The 19,937-nt window shown below is 28.1% G+C and overlaps 1 protein-coding gene across 15 annotated transcripts in view; it reads left to right on the plus strand.

Moving 5' to 3' along the window:
- Positions 1-19,937, plus strand: part of LOC148230353 (uncharacterized) — a 76,719-nt gene that overhangs the window by 48,100 nt on the left and 8,682 nt on the right. For all 15 annotated transcript variants that reach the window (XM_088194905.1, XM_088194913.1, XM_088194904.1 and 12 more), the window contains exon 6: positions 6,545-6,659. In XM_088194905.1, coding sequence (XP_088051031.1) covers positions 6,545-6,659 — 115 coding nt within the window. The remainder of the gene's footprint in view (positions 1-6,544; positions 6,660-19,937) is intronic.

Genomic DNA, 19,937 nt, shown 5'->3' on the forward strand with positions numbered 1-19,937 from the left:
TCTTGGTGAGTAATTTCATCACAATGTTCACAGGGTGCTCCACATCAAATTCATAAATTACACCAATTGTTTAAAAAAACAAAACAATTTAAAAAAAAAACTAATAGATAAATTTATATAAAAATATTGTTTTATTTGCACTTCATTTTAGGTTAATCGCTCCTAAAATTTCAGTAATATCCTACGTCGTCCTTATACTGTTTTCTATTGATTTTTTTAAGGTGGAAGACAAAATAGATAACACTAATTCAAATGCATAAATGTTTTTGACTGAATATTTATTTGTGCGAAAATTTGAATATATATTATTTTGAAACTAATACTATATATTATTGCGCGTTATTTTTTTAGAATACACTGTACTATAATTGAATAGCTTAAAATTTCAATTTAAAGAAATATACTGCAAACACAGCTGTTTATATTCTGTATCTTTGATGGGCTGAAAAATATTATTTAGCGAAGAGCAAATACATTTATTTAATTAACAATTACTAATTAATGTTTTTTTGCATTATATAAAATGGACATTTAGGAAAACAAAAAGTTATAAATACCACAATTTTAATGGATATTTCTTCATAATTATGTTTATAATTCAATAAGGGGGAAAATTTAAATACAGAAGTAAACAAGCTTTTTTGAGAAACCGATATATAAATATATATATACTGATTTCACGTGCCCTTTTTAATATGTATGAACGGTATATATATATTGTATAAATTAAATTTTATTTTATTAATTATTCATTTTTTTTATTATATGTAGTAAAAAATATTTTTAAAAATATTTTTTTATTTACAATGTAAGGTTGTTTCTAGGCTTTTAATTAACATCGATTTAAGTGAAAACATTATGCGTATACTAAAAATATTACATACCCAAACACAATTTTGTAAAAAATATCGACTGTATTAAATAAATTGCTCATCTGAAACAGCACACTTTTATATTCTAAGAACGTGTGTTTATGATCCAAACATGGTGGTCTACATCCATATCGCTCACGTCGATCAATAATAAGCTTCACAGCTATTTTAAGACACAAAACATTTTTTTAACTCTCAATACTTATTTTCAACCCTTCCTTATTATCATTAAATCCGCGATTTTATCAAGTATAATTATTTTATTAAAAATTTTGAAAAAAAGTTCAGTTTTATTCTTTCATGAACAATATACAAAGAAAAACGTTTTAATAATATTATTTCAACTTAATCAAGACAGTATTTTATTTAATCAAAAATATATTTTTTTAAAGATACTTATACAATTGCTTAGTTATTAAACTCATTGTTTCAAAACAATATTGAAAAAATAAATATATAACTCATACAAATGCGTGGTGGACTATGACACCCAGAATCCCGAATGGTCGGTGACAATTACAAAGGAATGCGATAGAATACATCAACAATTTACTAAACCCAAAATATTACATTCCATATACATAAATTAAAACATTGCCGATTCTAACAATTTTGGAATCTTTTGACGTATATAGTTTACCAATCCGTATATAGCGTCAATCGATGGGCATTTTTACGCCTAGATTTTACTAGCCATTATATTATTTAGACTTTCAGCTAAGTAATGGTTCACTTAATTGCAATCGATTAAAATAATTTATTTTTAGACATTATAAATTATGGTGTCCTGATCTTCGTGTCAGGGGTGTTTATTTTAGTTTTTCAAAGACAAAGACGTTGTGCAGTAATTAAGATCGTCTTATACATTTTTATGTATGTAAGTTTTCCGTGAAGGCGTCCGTAGGCTCCAGGGGTTGAGCTGGACCAGGGGATGCGAAGAGAGAAGCAGCGGCTTCTAATATTTTCGATGATTCAAAGTTTGGTCGGCCTACTCTTGGTTAAAATTTGTATGAAATTTGTGAGTCCAAGTTGGAGAGCTCTTGAACTGCTGATACCTTGTACTCTAAATTTGAATGTCAGTATAAGTGTCTAAGCAAATTTTCGTTGGTTACGCGCGTTCCAGAATTTATTCATAACAGATTTTGTTTTCTGTTCCTTTCGGTGGAACAGACAAATACAAAAGTTTGTCAAAAATTGGCATTGCTCTTAGATCAGAACACGAATTTTTGACGGATACTTGTTTAAGGTTTAGTAACCATAAGGGGTGTGACTTCGCAGCCAGTAAAACGCAGGCCGAAACTGGTTTTAATTTATTAGATTATATATTGCGAGTTACTATGATGGGCGAGTATCATTTTATCTGAGCAGTGGTGGAAAAGCTGGCGCAGATATGATGTTCGTGGAAGATCTTTCAGTGTCTGGAGGTCAATTCCTCTGTTCAAATCTCCATTGGAGACAAACCTAAATTAAATAAGGGTTGAAAAACTCGCTGACGAATCAAAATCATACAGCGATCATCCAGCCAATTGTTGCACACGTTTCTTAGAACAACGAAATATGTATAACATTTACTTAATTGACATCCTTCTATCAAATCGAATTGTGCAACGGGAATATTGTGGCGTTACGGTGATTTTTTTTGTCTTCTGGTGATATATTGTTTCCCGTGACCGTTTAGTAACAAAGAAATATTCATTCAATGCATCAGAAAATCCTTGCGTGTTATTTATGTAAAACCCTTTTTTCTAACTGTAACTAGGGCTTTTGTGTGATCCCATCTTTTTCATTATTGTCTAGTTTATCCTTGTTGATGAATGATCATTTTTGGTCACAGTCATTAACGCGAGTTTAAAGAATAAGATCTCCCATACTTGTATTATTTTTGATTAACGCCAGTTACTTTAACTTAATCTGCATAAAGGTTTTCTCGTTGTGTGTTTCTAAACTTGTCGTTTGGTCCAATTGTTGAATAGAAAAGTGGTACAATTATTAAATCCGACATTAGTAAAATAAAACGAGCCTATTAATATGAAATTCATGAAGTTATTGCTATGCATCTTTTTAATCATAATAATTTTATACATATTATTTAATTGTAAATAATTCATTGAATTGTCTAAATATTTTTATCTACAGAATTAAAAATATAGAATAAAACTGTTTCATTAACAACGAAGCAAAATATAATTTCAGTTCTTAAATCCTATAAATTTCAATAAAATAATATTGAAATTAAGCTATTATAACAAAAATTGTTTATCTATTTTTCAATTGCAATACTCTTCAAATAAGCTACTTAAGAAAATTAATATTTAATATAATCATGATTAAAATTTAAGACTGTTACAATATAAATAAGCACTTGAAACTTGAGAAAATCTTTGTACCATTTCCATAATAAATAAGTTTTAAGATGAGGTATTTTTTCTAATATTTAAGTAGTATATATTTATTTTATATTTTGTTGTTGTTTAACAGGATATTATCTTACCCAAGAATTTTGCGAAAGTTGTTACATTATATTATTACGTCTATTATACAATATGAAAAATAAGACGTAATTCGCGGTAGAACCACTCTAAGAAATTGTTATTTTGATTAACAGCGTGTCTTATAACGTTACAATTTTAACAATAGAATTAAATTGTATTAAGTAGTAGTATAACATTTTTTTTACTTAAAAATATCGAGTCTTATATTTATATAAAATAAAATATATATAAATCATATTCTTTGTACTCTTAACCTATAAATAAAACATTTATTACACTCGTAGCACTTACATAAATCTTATTTATACACTCAGCGTTATTAATATATATTACAGACATTTTTTACTTACTACTGGACATTTATTATTATGACACAGTTTTGCCTTTCAGTTCATCAATAAAACATTATTTACAGTCACTGCGATAATCGTGTTCTCAGTTGTTTGTTTCGAATTATCGTACTGTATAAAAAGAAATACACTGAATAATAGTAATAATAATAATACACATTTTGTGTTCTATACATAGTATGAATAAAAAGCATTGCTTTGACACAAAATCCATATAATGCGGCCTTCGCACGCGCGATACAATTACTGCCCATAATCGATAGTGTATATAGTACATTTAATATTCAATGCGTTCGTGCGAAGAGGTTAATTACTATACAATAATTGCCGGTAAATTTTATTATTAATAACGTGAAACAGAACTCGTTCGAATTATCTGAAATTAACTGTAAAAGGTATTGAAACGTTGAGTACGATTATAATTGGAAATGTAATAATGTGCTTTATCAATCGGTATAGAAAGCATACGGCATTTGATTATAAAGTATGTGTGTGCAGTTATGCTGGCTGTGGATAATATTAGGAATTTGTATGTTAAGCTTGATGGTGGGTTATGCTTTTAACTGCACGGTTTTCGCGTGTAAAATTAATACAAATTTTGCGCACGAACGGGTCTTTGAATTGGAGGTTTATCTTTGAAAGTATTGGAAAATTAGTTTTAATTAACGTTTAATAAGCTTTTCGTATTATAATATTATTAGAGTTATTTTAGGAAAATATTTAATTAGTGAGCCTGTGATTTTTGAAGCAAACCAAGATCAAAAACACTGCATATATTTATAAAACAACAACACAATTCTGACATAATTTCTACAAACAATAATATAAAATGTAGTAATGCAATTTTTTATTTAATAAATTTGTTTAAAATTTATTATTATTTTCTTGTACTTATTGTACTTAGTTTTCAGTACAGACCATCAAAGAAACTGAACGCTCAGATCTTTGATACGGCTTTGAGAAGTTGAAGACATAGTGTTCTTCTGAATGATTTTATTTTGAAGAATTGCGAAGTCAGTTTTGCTGCTTTTCTAACACGCATTTTTAATATGATTTTCAAGGCGTCATAATTTCTTGAAAGGGCGAAAAATTATGCGTAAATAACTATAGACCAGTTGCATTATTATCAGCTCTTTCCAAATTTTATACACAATTTGTCACCCCTATTCATAAAAAGGGTGACAAATTATGTATAATGTCACAGTGTTGTCAGCTCCTATTAAATTCTTTAAAATAATTATTCATAGATTCGCTTTTATTTACTTTCGGCAAGTTTTGTTGGACTAACAGCATAGGTTTCGTCTCACCCGTTCCACTAATATTAACATTGTCTTTCACCAAAACCGTATCAAAATCTCTCGATGCGGGAATTCAAGTAGATTTTGAGAAGGCCTTCGACAAAGTTTGTCATGCTTATAATTTATTTCAACTATTCTCAAGTTATTTAAGCGATCGTTGACAGTGTTTTTCAAGGGTCCAATCTAGGCCATCTGCTCTTCACAATATTTATTAATGACATAAATACGGCAGTTACAAATTCAAGTTTTCTTTTGCATGTTGATGTATAAATGCATTAAATCTATTACAAACTCCTTCTCTCTGCATAGTGATTTAGACTATGGAGATTGGCTTTCGTTAACTGTTAAACCTTTTAGTGTCGAAAAGTGCCATACTGTCATTTTCTAGATCCTGTTCGCCATAAGATTTTAAGATATAATGTAAATTTAAAATAAATTAAATTAATATGTTCAATATTTTTGTACAATATGCGCGACGTGTCAATATAAAAGAAACATATTGCTGTATCTCAGGCAAGTCTAACAGTACCTAACAATTTCTAGTAATTCTGGTATGTAGTTTTACCGGCTCCATTTTTATGATAGGGATGGCTGGCGAAGTGAAAAAATCAGGAATTGCATAAACGAAATTCTTTCTACTATTACATTTTTATCTCCATTCAGACATATTTTTACCTAAACGCTCATATTTTTTCAAGTAAAACGTATATTTTTTAAATCAAAACGGAAAAATTAACAATACATTAAAAATATTATTTTTAAATAAATAATATTATAGTTAGATTTAATAAAAATAAATATTAATATAATTTTAATTTTTAAACACAACTTTTTCTTTAATATTTTAATCAGGTTAGGTTTAAATGGTTTTTGTATAACATTATATTAATTTATTGCTTTAAAATCTTACCATGATGACTTAGTTTATTTTGCGCGGTACTTACATAATCTCGCGCTTCGCTTTCATAGAACTAAAACTACATTGAAAAGTAAAATAAAAATTACATAAATATATTGTTATTATATAACATAAACAGAACATACGCTTTCCAAGAAAACAAGGTTTTTTAAAATTTAGTCTTAAAAATACATATTTTAATCTCAACCATTAAAGCTAAAATTATATTAAAAATGATTTAATAATAATTTACAAGACAATAAATTAACTTATTTTTTAATGGAATAGAACTTCTACAAAACCAAATTTAAATAATTATAGAACCAATAACATGGAATGCCTTAATATAAAGACATTTATCCAAATTTTAGTAGTGTTAAGTTTCCAGTTAAATAGCATTGAACTTTAACTTAAAACCGTTATTGAATGTTAGCAATAAAAAATAAATAAATAAACTATTTTGTGTGCACGATGTGTATTGTAGATATTATATTGTAATTCGAGAGTTGACTTATTTTTGCGTTACTATTGTTTGTTATATAAATTTAGAAGTTAATTCTTTCTGAAATTGGGATAATTTATTTTACATTTTGTTAATACAAATTATTTAAAATATATTTTTCTTTTCCATTAGCTCCCGGCAAGAACTTCCAGCTAAACCACGAGAAGAAGGACGGCGATTCAGTGAAGCTGGTCTGCCTGGCCGAAGACGTATATCCACAGCCGACCTTAACAATCACATCTCCATCGTGAGTGTCATTTTAATGTTTGTTTTTCGCCACGAGGAAAAGGTGGGTGTCAGAAACGATTCCGTTCAGCCATAAATCTAATTTCGGTCACTTGCTTCGATACAAATTGCAGGAAACGGCCGAAATAAAATATTCTCTCGCGCAACGGCAACTAAATTCTCTAGCTCTGAGATGAATAATTGATCTTTGCATCATTGATGATGCCGTGCATTATTCAATGATAGCGTATGGCGTAGGTTAGACGGCGAAAATTGCCTAATTGAAATTTGGCATTCGTAGGTTGATCAAGTCAGATGTTAGTTTGTTGTGGTTTGGGAAAATTAGATCGAATTCTGTGTATTTCAGTATAAATGTCAAACTACTGAACTTTAAACAACAGTAATTTGTTGACAACGTCTATCTAAGCGAAATATAAATGCTCCGAAAGTAAATGTATACTGTGAGTAGAAAATTAAATTAAATTAATATAACTTTTTATAGACTCTGAATTAAATTATATATTGTAAAGTTTAAGCGTATTGTGCTTTAAGGAATATTAATTTTATGAATAGTAACTAGCCATTATCAAACTATTTTCGCACCCTTTAAAGAATCAACCATGCATACTTAGTATAGTGAGAAATATAATTTATTTATGTATAATGTCTATAAACTGCTTTAATATTGTTGTATTTAAATCCACATAAACATATATTTAGTTTTACATTGTAATATACACTGAGGTCAGCAAGCGGCGTGCGGTTGCAGGTCGAAGGTTAATTATCAACTGACTTGGGGTCGGTCGGCGAGAGAATTAACCACTCGCTAACCGATGAACTTACATTTTTGCGGTCTTAATTTTTTTAGGGTTTGGGACAAGTTAAAAAACTGCATTTTTAACACAATGTTTTTCAATTTTATGGCTAGCTGGAGAGCTTCATTTAAAAAAATTTCAGTAAATAATGATGGTTTGACAGATTTACTGAGCGATTCGATTTCACTTTTATGATCCGATTCAGATATTAAAATATGCCTAACTAATCAATCTTCAGTTATTACTTCGATTGCATTAATATTTAAGTCTTCAAACCCTTCTCTTCCCAATAATTTGACAAATTAATAATTAAAAAAAAATTCTGGATGTAACGACAATATATTTCTAAATATACATACAATAAAACAATATGGATAATAAAATAAAAAGTTTTTTCACGCTTTTATATTAAAATTTTTTTTAAATTCATGCGGTTTTTACCAGATTATTTTTTTTAATTTCTAACGTATCTGAAAAATCAGAGTTAGTGATGATTTTAAAACTATAATTTTGTTTAATCACCCCAGATTTTTCTAATCTCGTGAATAAATGTGATACAATTTTAAAATAATCAAGCTATGTAGTAAATAGTAGCTTAAATATTAGTAATTAATTAATAAAATATATGTGATAATCGTTTTTACCTCCATTGTAATGCATTAGGCTCATCGCATGTTATGTTACAAAAAGACCTATGATAAATATATTTATCATAGGTCTGTAATAGGTCTGTAAAAGAGTATCTCGGTTTTATTATAATACAAGTCTTGCATCTGCTCTTTTTTATTCACGAAAATTTATTTATTTATTGTTAAAAGACAATTCTAGACATTTATTGACACGTAACAAATTACGGTTTTATATTTCTTACTTTATCATAAACGTCACATCTTTCTGCTTCAAATTAATTTAAGTTATTTTAAACATGTCCATATTGTAATTGCTTGAAAGCAAAAAAATGTTTTATGATATTTTATTAATTTATTTAAATTTAAACACACATCTAAAGTACAACATACAACTACTATGATACTGTTGCTAACTAAGTAAAAACGCATCTATTTTTACTATCCTTGTATCTTTTCTTTCTAAATATTCCTCTTACATAAATACATAATCGTACCCAAATGTCTAGACACGAATTTCCTTGAGAAACGGTTCAATAATTTTTCATTGTCTTGTATATATATATATATATATATACACAAGATTTGTTGATAAGACATAGATATACTTTTATACTAGAATTAAAAATTTGTTGCTGAAATTATGTAACACAATCTAAATATTAAAAAATATAATATATTTATTGCTATTCGGATATGAGTATTTGTAATATTAATTGATACATTTATTGCATATTATTTTAATTACTTGTATACGCTACACATTTTACTAGAAAATTTAGCATGCACGTTTCGCTTTAATAAAAATAAACATATATATGGTTTTGAAATTCCAACGATCCAAGTTAAATTAATTTTTGAACAATTTGCATACACAAAAATTTATATGTTATAAAACAATAATGCTCAGAAAACCTTTCAGCGCCCCAATAAACTCAGATCGCGTGCTTCCAACGTTGAAAAACCTTAAAATTCAGGTCAATTTCCGATCGCTTTCAACTCCCAACACGCATTTCCCATGTTTTCTTCACGATAATTTTAATTAGCGACATTTTTCTCAAATTAAATTATACAAAAATACATTTTAATATATAAATATATAAAACAAAAAGCGTAGGACTCGTCCCCTTATTTCCCTACACCATTAATCTCACATAATATTATTTAATCAAGATATTACGATTTTTTTGCCATCGCATACTATACATAAGAATACGTATTATATATTATATTTACACGAGCAGAAAAAAATAAATAAACAAGCACGAAGGAACAAAGGAGACGAACTCTGTTCAAACATAATTAATAATTATCAACGGTATTGAAAAATGCTCTGAAATTAAATAATACATTCGTCTGAGATAAAAATATTTTATCATGCGTAATGCGTACATATCTGTAATGATTAATATTATAAATATACTCTATAATGTTCGCAGACAAAGGAGCTCGTTAGGGTTCAATTAACGAAATGATGAATGAATTATGGCTGGCTGTGGGTTTATTTTTCTTATATTTTATTTCAATAGCGTTTGTGGTTAAATAATTTAATTTGTTAAATTAAATCACTTTCAATCACTGAAGAAGAGCTTCAATTTTTGTACAAATATTATATTAATTCAATAATATTTTTTATCGTGTTTTAATTAATCTGTATTGTGCTCTACTCTCGTATTGAACTGGTAGTCGATGGAATGAATTTTAATTAAAAAAGTACTGTACAACAATAAGAAATAATCTCGCATTTTTAATTAGTTGGGAGTTTGGAGCGGTTTTAAACTAAAAAGAATAATTGTGGTTTAGCTGTAAGTTTTAAACTGAAACGTGCGAGGTGATTGTAAAAGCTTTTAAATTAAGTAAAATTATAATTAAGTTTTTCTTGTGAAAAATGTTGAAATATTACACATTTATAAATATTAAAGTAGATTTTTAATTCATTTTTTCATTTTGAAACTAATTAAAATAGGTTATACTACTACTAATTTTTTGTGTTGTTTTATGATTTTTTTTAGTTTAAAAATAAAACCTAAACTGACCGACAGTTTCTTTATGTATCATATACTTTTTTTGTTATTCAAATACATATTTACGTATTAATTATAGTGTAAATAAACTTACTTTAGAAAAAAATCATTGCATCGTAAGCTTAATTTATTTTTACTTATAATAAATACAAATCACTTAAAATATATATTAAAACAGACTAATCGAAAGTAATAAACCAAAATCATATATTTATATTTTTATAGAACGTCTTATTTTAACTGCGTATTTTTGAAACTTTTAATAACTTACGAGATTTAATAACAACACACATTTTTAACGTTATTCGATCTATATTTAGAATTATACAATAGTCGACGAAATATTTTCTCTGACAAAATTTGATTTTATAGATTTAATAAACCATATTTTTTCCTTAAAAATAGATTTTTGCAGTATGATTTTTAGTGTAAAATTTGTCAGAATATTGTTAAATTTTTTTTTATAAAATCGTATTTTTTTGCCATATTAGCAATGAGCTATTATTTCATTTTCTATTTAAGAGGTGTGCTTAAAAACGCAGTTCAAGTATTCTAAATTGAGCACCTTTTTGTCAAATTTGTTTAATTAAAAAAAAAATATTTACAGCATAATACAGCTTTATGTTACATGTAAAATGTAAACTTTCAATATTTAATAATATATGTTACAGTGAATGTGTATTACCAGTGACAATTTATTTTCACTGATAAATAAATATTTTTCCTTGTAAGAATATAATTTAATTTTTTGTACTTTCATTAGGTCAAGTTGGGTTTGCTTAATTTGTTTAGGTTAGGTTTGGGTTTGAATAGCAAATAGACGTTTCGCAACTGTCAAGTTGAGTTTCAACCACACTTTACGGATATTGATTGCTTGATATTTACATTTTCATTAGCTAAATTAGTGAAATTTTAAACTTTTACTATTGAAAATATAATTTCAATAAGAAATAAACATAAATTAATAAAAAACCTATTTTTTTAATATTTATAATTTATACTTTTAAACTTATACATATAGATTAAAATGTCCAAATATATACTATATTCTTTTGAGTATTTTGTTAAGGTAATTTTTTTAGAAAAATATGATTTTTAGCAAAAAAATAAGCATAAAATTTAATTGTAGTTATCTAAAAAAACGTTTTAGTATAACATTAATGATACAGATACAATCAGTTTATTTTGTTTGTGAATCATATTATATTTGGGGTCTTCGTAAATTGTATAAGTTACTAATTCTGATTATAAAATATGTTATAGTTTATACAAAAATGATATTTAATATGTTAATAGTTATTATATTTTAGGTAAATAAAAAAATGAGATTTCAAAAAAAAAATTTATTGCATAGTTTAAGGCATGGTTTCCCAAACTATGTTCCGCGGAACACTGGTGTTCCGCGGATCCAAAATATGTGTTCCGCGGAGCCTAAATAGATATTTCACAAAAATTTAGAGTAGATTAAAAAAATTGTTAGTCTTGCTAATACATAAAAATTGTTCATAAATCTGATAAAAAAGCTTGAAAATATGTGTTAAATATTCAACATTGATGTGTATCAAATCTGGAGAGAAAAGTTTCATAAGTCGGTGTTGTTTTTTTTAACTTTAAAATTTTATCATATTTAAACAATATTTTTTTTGTTAATTAATCACACGATATTAGTGCTTGTTATACGAATTTTATTTATGTGACTATAGTCTATTTATTTTCAAGAGTCAGTGCGCAAGAACATTGTTTAACGCGTAATCAAAATGTGCTCTTAAATTTCTGCCTTGTGCTTGGTCGTTCTCAATGAAACGATTGATCTTACGGCGAACGACCAATCACAGGGCAGAAATTTAAAAGCATGTTATGATTACGCGTTAAACAATGTTCTTGCGCACTGACTCTTGAAAATAAATAGACTATAGATATGCTACTAGCAGTCACTGTATTTTGCATAGGCATGCACTGTTGACTAAAAAAATTTCCACAAATTTAAAAAATGTTATGAAGTAGCCGTGAAAATGATAAACTATGTAAAATCTAGACCACTTCAATCCAGATTATTTAAAATTTTGTGCGATGAAATGGGTAGTGAACATGAATCACTTTTATTACATACTGAAGTGAGATGGCTATCCAGAGGAAAAGTACTATTAAGACTTTATGAACTTCGAAATGAATTATTAGTCTTCTTGAAAGCAAAAAATAATTTGCAACATCATTTTATAATTTTTTTAACAAATCCTTCCTGGTTGATACATCTGCATATCTGGCGGATATTTTTACAAAGTGAAATGATGTTAACTTATAATTACAAGAAAAAAGTATTACAATTTTTAATATGAGAGATAAAATTGAATCTTTTGATAAAAAAATACAATTTCAGATTTTATCGGTTGAATCTAATAATTTTGATTGTTTTCCTGTGTTGGATATGAATGTTTAAATGAATTGAATTTTCAAGTAGATAAAAAAGTTTGACAAGTATTTTTAGAACACCTATATTACTTGAAAATAACTCTTTCGGAGTATTTTCCGAAAACTAGTAAGGACGATTCCTGGGTTCGGAATCCATTTTCCGTGACAGTAAAACCAGTGGGCTTAAGGGATTATGAGAATTAAGTTAATGACTCTGATTTGAAACAAAAACATCAGCCATTAAATGATTTCTGGGCGAGTCTGACTGAAGAGTTCCCCAAGGTGTCAAAACAAGCTCTGGTTTGTTTACTTCCGTTTTCCACGACGTATTTATGCGAAGTGGAATTTTTTAAGTATGTTGCAACAAAAACAAAATACAGAAATAGACTCCACGCCGCTGCAGATATGAAAATACAACTAACCAAAATTGTGCCTGATATAAAAAAAAAATTTATTTAAGAACCCAAAATCATCAGTCATTAGGAGTTTTATTTATTTGTATTTTTATGTTTATTAAATAAATTTAATAACATTTCTTTAATAACATGTTTTATTTTATTATGAATTACTCAGCGTAAAAAATAAGCTAAGTGTTCCGCCAAAATTTTTGGATTTGCCAAGTGTTCCGTCGCTGAAAAAGTTTGGGAAGCCCTGGTTTAAGGTATATTTTTAAGTTTTTTTATATCTCATGTTCTATTTTCTATTTAGATTTCGATTTCTATCGGCAAAAATAATATAAAAATACACATGTTATAAAGTGTTACTACAGATCAACTAACTATATATTTAAATTAGAGTTTTAAATATTTGTAGCAATATAATTTTTATGCATATATAATTGTAGCCGACAGAATTATATTTAATAGTGTCTATAAAACGTATCCTCAATTTACGCAGTTAAGAAAAACATATTTTTCTAAATACTCCAAATCAAACTTCGCTTTTTTTTGTACTTGACCTACACCTGGAACATCTCTCATTGCCCATGCAGTTGCTTTTTGGAATGCACGCGTGTCGCTGAACAGTTTGTTCCTTACAAGAAACGTTGAAAAGTACACCTGAATTTCGTTACTTGCATCAACTTACGAAATTAAGATTTTTCTTGGAACGTATTTACTGCGTAAATCGAAGGATGAGTGTAGTTCATATTAAAATTTTATTAAACGAATTTTGTCACAATTTGTTAAAATTATTGAACTTTCAGCTTGTAAATCATGTAGTATTATTTTTGTAGCGATAAAATAGCGCTGCATTTTAAAATGAACATCTCTACCTCTTTAGAAAAATATTATTTATGAGTGAAATAATATAAAGAATGCATTAAGTAAAATTTAACTACGTGCGCAGTTTCTTAATTCAGAAAAAGCTATGAATTTCGTACTTAATTTTATGCTATCATAGAAATTAATATTTTAAAATATAAAAATGCTTTTAGTCGTTCGCTAAATATTGTTAATTCATAAAGTCACATTTTAAATTAAGTTTTCCTAAAATATACATCAGGTTCTTTTATTGATAAAATTTACAAATTAAATGAAATTGTAATTTATTTATAACATTATGCATAAAATCTTCAGTGATTCTAAAATTAAATTAATGTATTTTTATGTTATATATCAAACCCCTGCACTCGATCAAACGTATACAAATCGTTATTAAATCTATTTACACGGCAAAGGCTGTTTCGTGCCAGTGGATAATCTGAAAAACTACCACAATACATAAATGTTGGTCAAGTGCACAGAATGTAAAAGTTTTCCTTTATCACCTCCATTATCGACCCTTGAACTTTGACTAATAACCGAATAGCTTTATTATGTGATTTCTGTGTGTAGCGCCGCGTAAATACGTAAAGCGCCCTCCGCCGAGTAAATACGTAACGTACCTCAATCCCCTCGTTTCGATCGGTATTAGCGTGACCGGAGCGCCACAATCGCTTTTTATTAGGTATACGGAATAAAGAAAAATAAAGCAAATGAAAATGGAAAATATACACACATACACGTAAACGTTTGTATAAATGTGGAATAAGAACGATTCTTGGAGAGAGAGAGAACGAGGAAAAAATCGCCTTGTCAGCTTTGACTGGTAAACGTAATTTGTCGCGAGCGTAGGGTCGCACGGGAGGCTTTTTACATATAAAAATCGAGAAGGGGTTATTTTTCGGATCTTTGCAATTTTTATACGGAGCATCGATCGTGCTAAGTTCGGTTTGGGATGCCCTTTTTGTCTGTGTAAACGTTTAACCCTCGAAAAACCATGTTGAGCCAAGAGGCGTATCGGCGTAATGGTTAAGGTGACCCTAGTAACATAGTGACTAAGTGCAATCGTAAGTGGCGATATATACGCATTATGATCTAATGTATTTTATAGGTGATTCAATATTATCAAATATACTACTCAGAAAATGAATATTTATAAATTTATGGGGCTATTTTGATAGTATTCGTGCGTGGCTATACCATTATAATTTGAATGCATATACACAGATATGCATATAAAATTCAATAATAAATTAGTGAATTAAAGATTACTATATTTCTCATGGACTTGTCTGCGTCTCATAGAAGTCAGTCGTAAAGCTGCTTCCTCTGTTTCGGTAAATAGCGGTCGATGTTCGGCGTAGCTCAGCTTAGTGCGAGTTCGATTGAATACTTGTTTCCCAAGTTTAATATTTATATTCAGTGGAAGCTTCACATGGAATATATTTTTAAAACAAAAAAAATTTGCTTTACATATTCTCGAAATTTGGGCTAATGCCACGATTTAAGGCTGAAAACAGATTGTTATTGACTGGTAACTTTCACATAATAATGATTTTGTGTTACGGTCATAATTTTAAAATTTGAAGATTTGGCAATTCTGTCATAGGATACTTGTTATTTGATTTTCTCGGCAAATGTAAAGACCTCATTTTACAAGCACCGACCTTTTGCTTGGGTGAACCGCCCGAATTTCCGATCGTCACGTGCGTTGGCGTAACGAATGGACTTGTTCATTATTCATTAGTTTTCACGCATTTGATTTTTAATAAATATCTGCAATCTGTCTAGATAAATTCAGTCTCAAAATTTAAGATTATGTGATATTTTATGTGTATACAAATGTACCTACATATATTAGTGTTTGTCTGAATTATTTGTATTTATACACTAAAATTATTATTCAATTTTATTTTAGGAAAATATTCCAAATTAAAAATAAAAACAATAAAATAAATTTAAACAAGTTTCAATTATTACTGATTATATCATCATATATTTTTTTTGTGAACTTGTGAGCTTTGGAACACTTTCTATTTTTTACCGGCTACCCAAAATGAACTGTATAGCATGTCTGAAAATTTTGGCTATCAATCGCTGTGCGAAGGAAAGGGTTTTTCTAAAGCACTCAGAAACGGGTATTAAATTTGTGTACGCTTTCTATATTATTTAGCACTGAATTTTGGTATTGTAATCAGAAAGATTCCTCATTTTAGTGAATACTGCTTTTTAAGCACTAAGTCAAAAAGATCCGACTTTTTGACTTAGTGCTTAAAATATATAAAAATAAATAATATAAATACAAATATATATATATTTTATTTAAAACAATAATAACTACGTTTAAAAAAATAGTTTTTTAGATCAATATTTATTAGGGATTAAAAATAAAAAATCGTTTTATTCTCTGTAACTTTTTTAATAATTATTATTGCATATTAAAATTTCATATTAAATTATAAAACATTACCCAAATTGATTAACGTTTGCCAACATTTTTAGGTTGATTAAAACGCAAACCTCTAAATATCTCTATGTATAAATAAATAAACTTATACCAATTTCAAACACAACGGCTCACATTTTACATTATATTGATAAGATTACACGTAACACAACTTTGTCATTTTATTAATCGAACCACTCTGCTATTAAAAAAATGTGGGATTAACTTGTTGTTAAGTCATAAAAAGGCCAGTTTGTTTTTTTCTGTAAAATGCGACACAACAGTGAGAAACATTTTAACAGTCTAAATCACAAAGTACACACTATAAATCAAAACGTCGCTCTGTCGCTTTCCTAAAAACGGCTGTTCGAAATTTGATTTAAAAAACTCACCACATTTGTATAATTAGACGTCCCACCGAAAAAAATATGGCCATGGATATAAATATTGAAACGCAAGCAACCAATAATCACTTTCTCTCTGACACTTAAACATTCCCTTAAGTTTAAGGCATCCGAAATTAGTTTCGCATTCAACTTTAGACCAACAAAAATTGCAGAAGCCGCTGCCGCCGCTTCTCTCTTCGCAATTACTGGTTCAGCTTAACCGCTTATCTGCAAATACTTTTATTGTGCTTTTGTAAAATATAAAAACTGAATTTATTGTGCTTCTTAGACAGTTATAAAATTACTTGTTTTGGTCTGAGTAATAATATATATTTTATTATTATAATAAAAAAATAACATTTTAGTCGGTAACGGGTTAGGGTTAAATTTAAATAAAGGTTCAACCCCGCCCTGTTTTTAGGGTTGTATCGTATTCGATTCGAAAGAGCCCGAGTTCCGCAAATTCAATTAGTGACAAATCTGATATGAAACTGAGACGAATAATAAGCAAGAATATATAAAACGAAAAGTATAAAATATATTTTATATTTAAATGGAAAATCTTATTTTATATAACTAGAGCGATGTTTCTCTAAGTGAAAAACCCAATCAATAATTATACCAAAATTGAAGTACGAATAGGACTGAGATTTGACATTTGACGATTGAAAATAAATTCATTTAATGATAGTTATATGGTAGTACTGATGGTTTGTGTTTGATTTGGTTTAGATAACGTTATATATGCGAATTGATAGCGTCATCTTTTTTTGATGACTGGATTATTGCGCACACAGTGAAAATTTTTGATTTTCTGCTTTATATTTTGCACTATTTTTAAGTAAAAAAAATAATGTAATCAAAGGTAATATAAGTGTATCATACCAATTTAAATATATATAATTTTAAAATATTTTTTTAATAAAACCATATTTATATCTGTTACATACACACAGATATTATTTTTATATACATATAATGAATATACATATATGTGTATATTGGTCATCTATGATCAGAATTTTTCTTGTATGAAATTTTCGACGTGCCTAATAATCACCAAACCACTTTCTAGAAGTTGCATAAGTATTTCAATTTTTTTTAAAGATTTTATAAATATTAGACTCCAAATTGTATTTTCTTAATTGAGATTGTTTTAGTCAGTTTAGTGTTTCTAAAGTTTAATATATAAACGCTGTTATTCTAAAGCCAAACGTACATCACTTAATTAAATCAGTAAATAATCAAAATAAATTGTCAAACGATCAAATTAAAGCTTCTACCCAGACACCACGTCAAACAATTTCCTGGGTCCAGGGGCGGCTCGCGCTAATTGCCGGGGGCGGAATCGACATTTTTATTCGGCGCCCTCGAACCCTCGAGGGACGTTCGACGGGGTCGAGTTTGTGCACTTGCGTGCTACATTAGCGGGGTGCAAAGTAAATATAGCAAGGGTAGTTTCGAAGCTACGGGGGTGTTTCAGTTGGACAAGATGAGGTATTCAACGCCGCTTAATTGACGGACAAAAGCCTCATTCGGGTTCGAATAAATTATAAACCACTGCAATTCACCCCCCGCTACTATCAGACAGGGAATGTTATTGAGAAAAACATTGTGATTAGATGAGATGATATGTTCTATGTTTTGAGATAATCGACTTCTAAGTTCGTTGGGTTTGAGATTAAGGGACAACTAAATACGCAGTTCAGTCATTAATAAAATTTATATTGAAATTACTGCTTATGTAACAAATTGATTTTAATAAATGTTTGTCTGTAATTAAAAAAATTGTAATACATGTATATGTTTTAAAATTTATATGAAATTCTTTATTCTGCAATGTTTGACAAATTAGCCTGGAGAATCAAATTTATCAATTGGATAAAATTTGTTTTATGAGATTTTTTATACAAAATATTAATATATTATCATTTATATAATCAGGCGCTTCAGTAAAACGTAATAGTGTGTTGTAAGATGCGTTGTAAGAAAATTGGCACAGATTCTAGGATCGGTCTCCAAAGATACTTCGGTAGTCATCAACGATTTTAGATCTAGATCATTGACATTGTTTATGTTTTTTTAGCAATAGGCTATTTCATAAACACATTTAATATTTGATTTGAAAAATAAAAATCCTAGCAAAAATATGAAAGTAGTAGTCTAAAATAAATGAAAAAAAGGTATGGCGGGCCATATACCTGCCCTATAACTGTATGCATTCATTGCAAGTCGAGTCGATAATTATTTGTCAATTTAATGAAACATTACAGAACAAATGTAATGATAATTTCAAAATCAGCGTTTCATTTTTGTACAAAATATATATATAATATATTGTACGGATGGGGATTGGGAACCATACTTTCATATGTACGTAATAATTAATAAATAATAATGTTTTTAATTGGTTAATCATTTTAATCGTCATTTCGCTCTGAAACATAAAATACTAATTCGTGAATTTGTATTCTTTGTAAATTTCTCACAATTTACTTATATTTTGTTTACCTAATTCTTAAAATATTCATTACTTGATTTTCTCCAAGTATTTTTGCGCTTTTATGATGTACGTCAAATGCTCATATTACTGTCTGCGAATTTGACGCACGCTATTTTGTTACAGCGCTACTTTATCTGCCATTTTTTACAAATCTTTTCTATTACATATTTGAAATTTTAATTTATTTTTTATATTCACTGTATTACTGTATTGTGTTAGCTAATTATAATATGCGTCCATCAACGATATTTTTCCCTTTTCAATAACAATAATTTGATTGTATTTATATTTAATTTTAACTTCTTTGCTAAAATGGGACATCACCGTGAGAAAAGCTTTTTGCAGATTATGTCAAAGTACGCGCAATGAATCAGATATATTTAAAGTATCCGTTGCAGATGCATTGATAAAAGACTACACATGCATTTAGAGTTGTCATTCTAAACGGCTAACGGTATTCTGTGTCAGAAATTGACACATTTTTGTAATTGGTCATTTCACTGAAAAGGGCGAGCGAAAAACAAAATCTCTTATGGAAGGCTGTTAGTATAAAAACAGGAACCCCATACACTCTTTTTCGGACACTTTTACTTAAATTCATAATTGAAATATTATATAATAAATTATAATTTCAAAGTTATATTACTTATTTAACACTCTTACCCATATAAAAATATTGTAGATGATTTATATAAATTATAAATACATCCACATTATAATTTAGATATATGTTGTAGTATAACACAAACAGTAATGGACTCAACTTATATCCCTGAGGTTCTCTTTATTATATTTTTTGTTTAATTTTTACTTTCTACTACTTAAATAG

This window comes from Plectrocnemia conspersa, unplaced genomic scaffold (assembly GCF_051122295.1).
Source record: "Plectrocnemia conspersa isolate PC_06_02 unplaced genomic scaffold, ASM5112229v1 ptg000010l, whole genome shotgun sequence".
Classification (NCBI taxonomy): Eukaryota; Metazoa; Arthropoda; class Insecta; order Trichoptera; family Polycentropodidae; genus Plectrocnemia; species Plectrocnemia conspersa.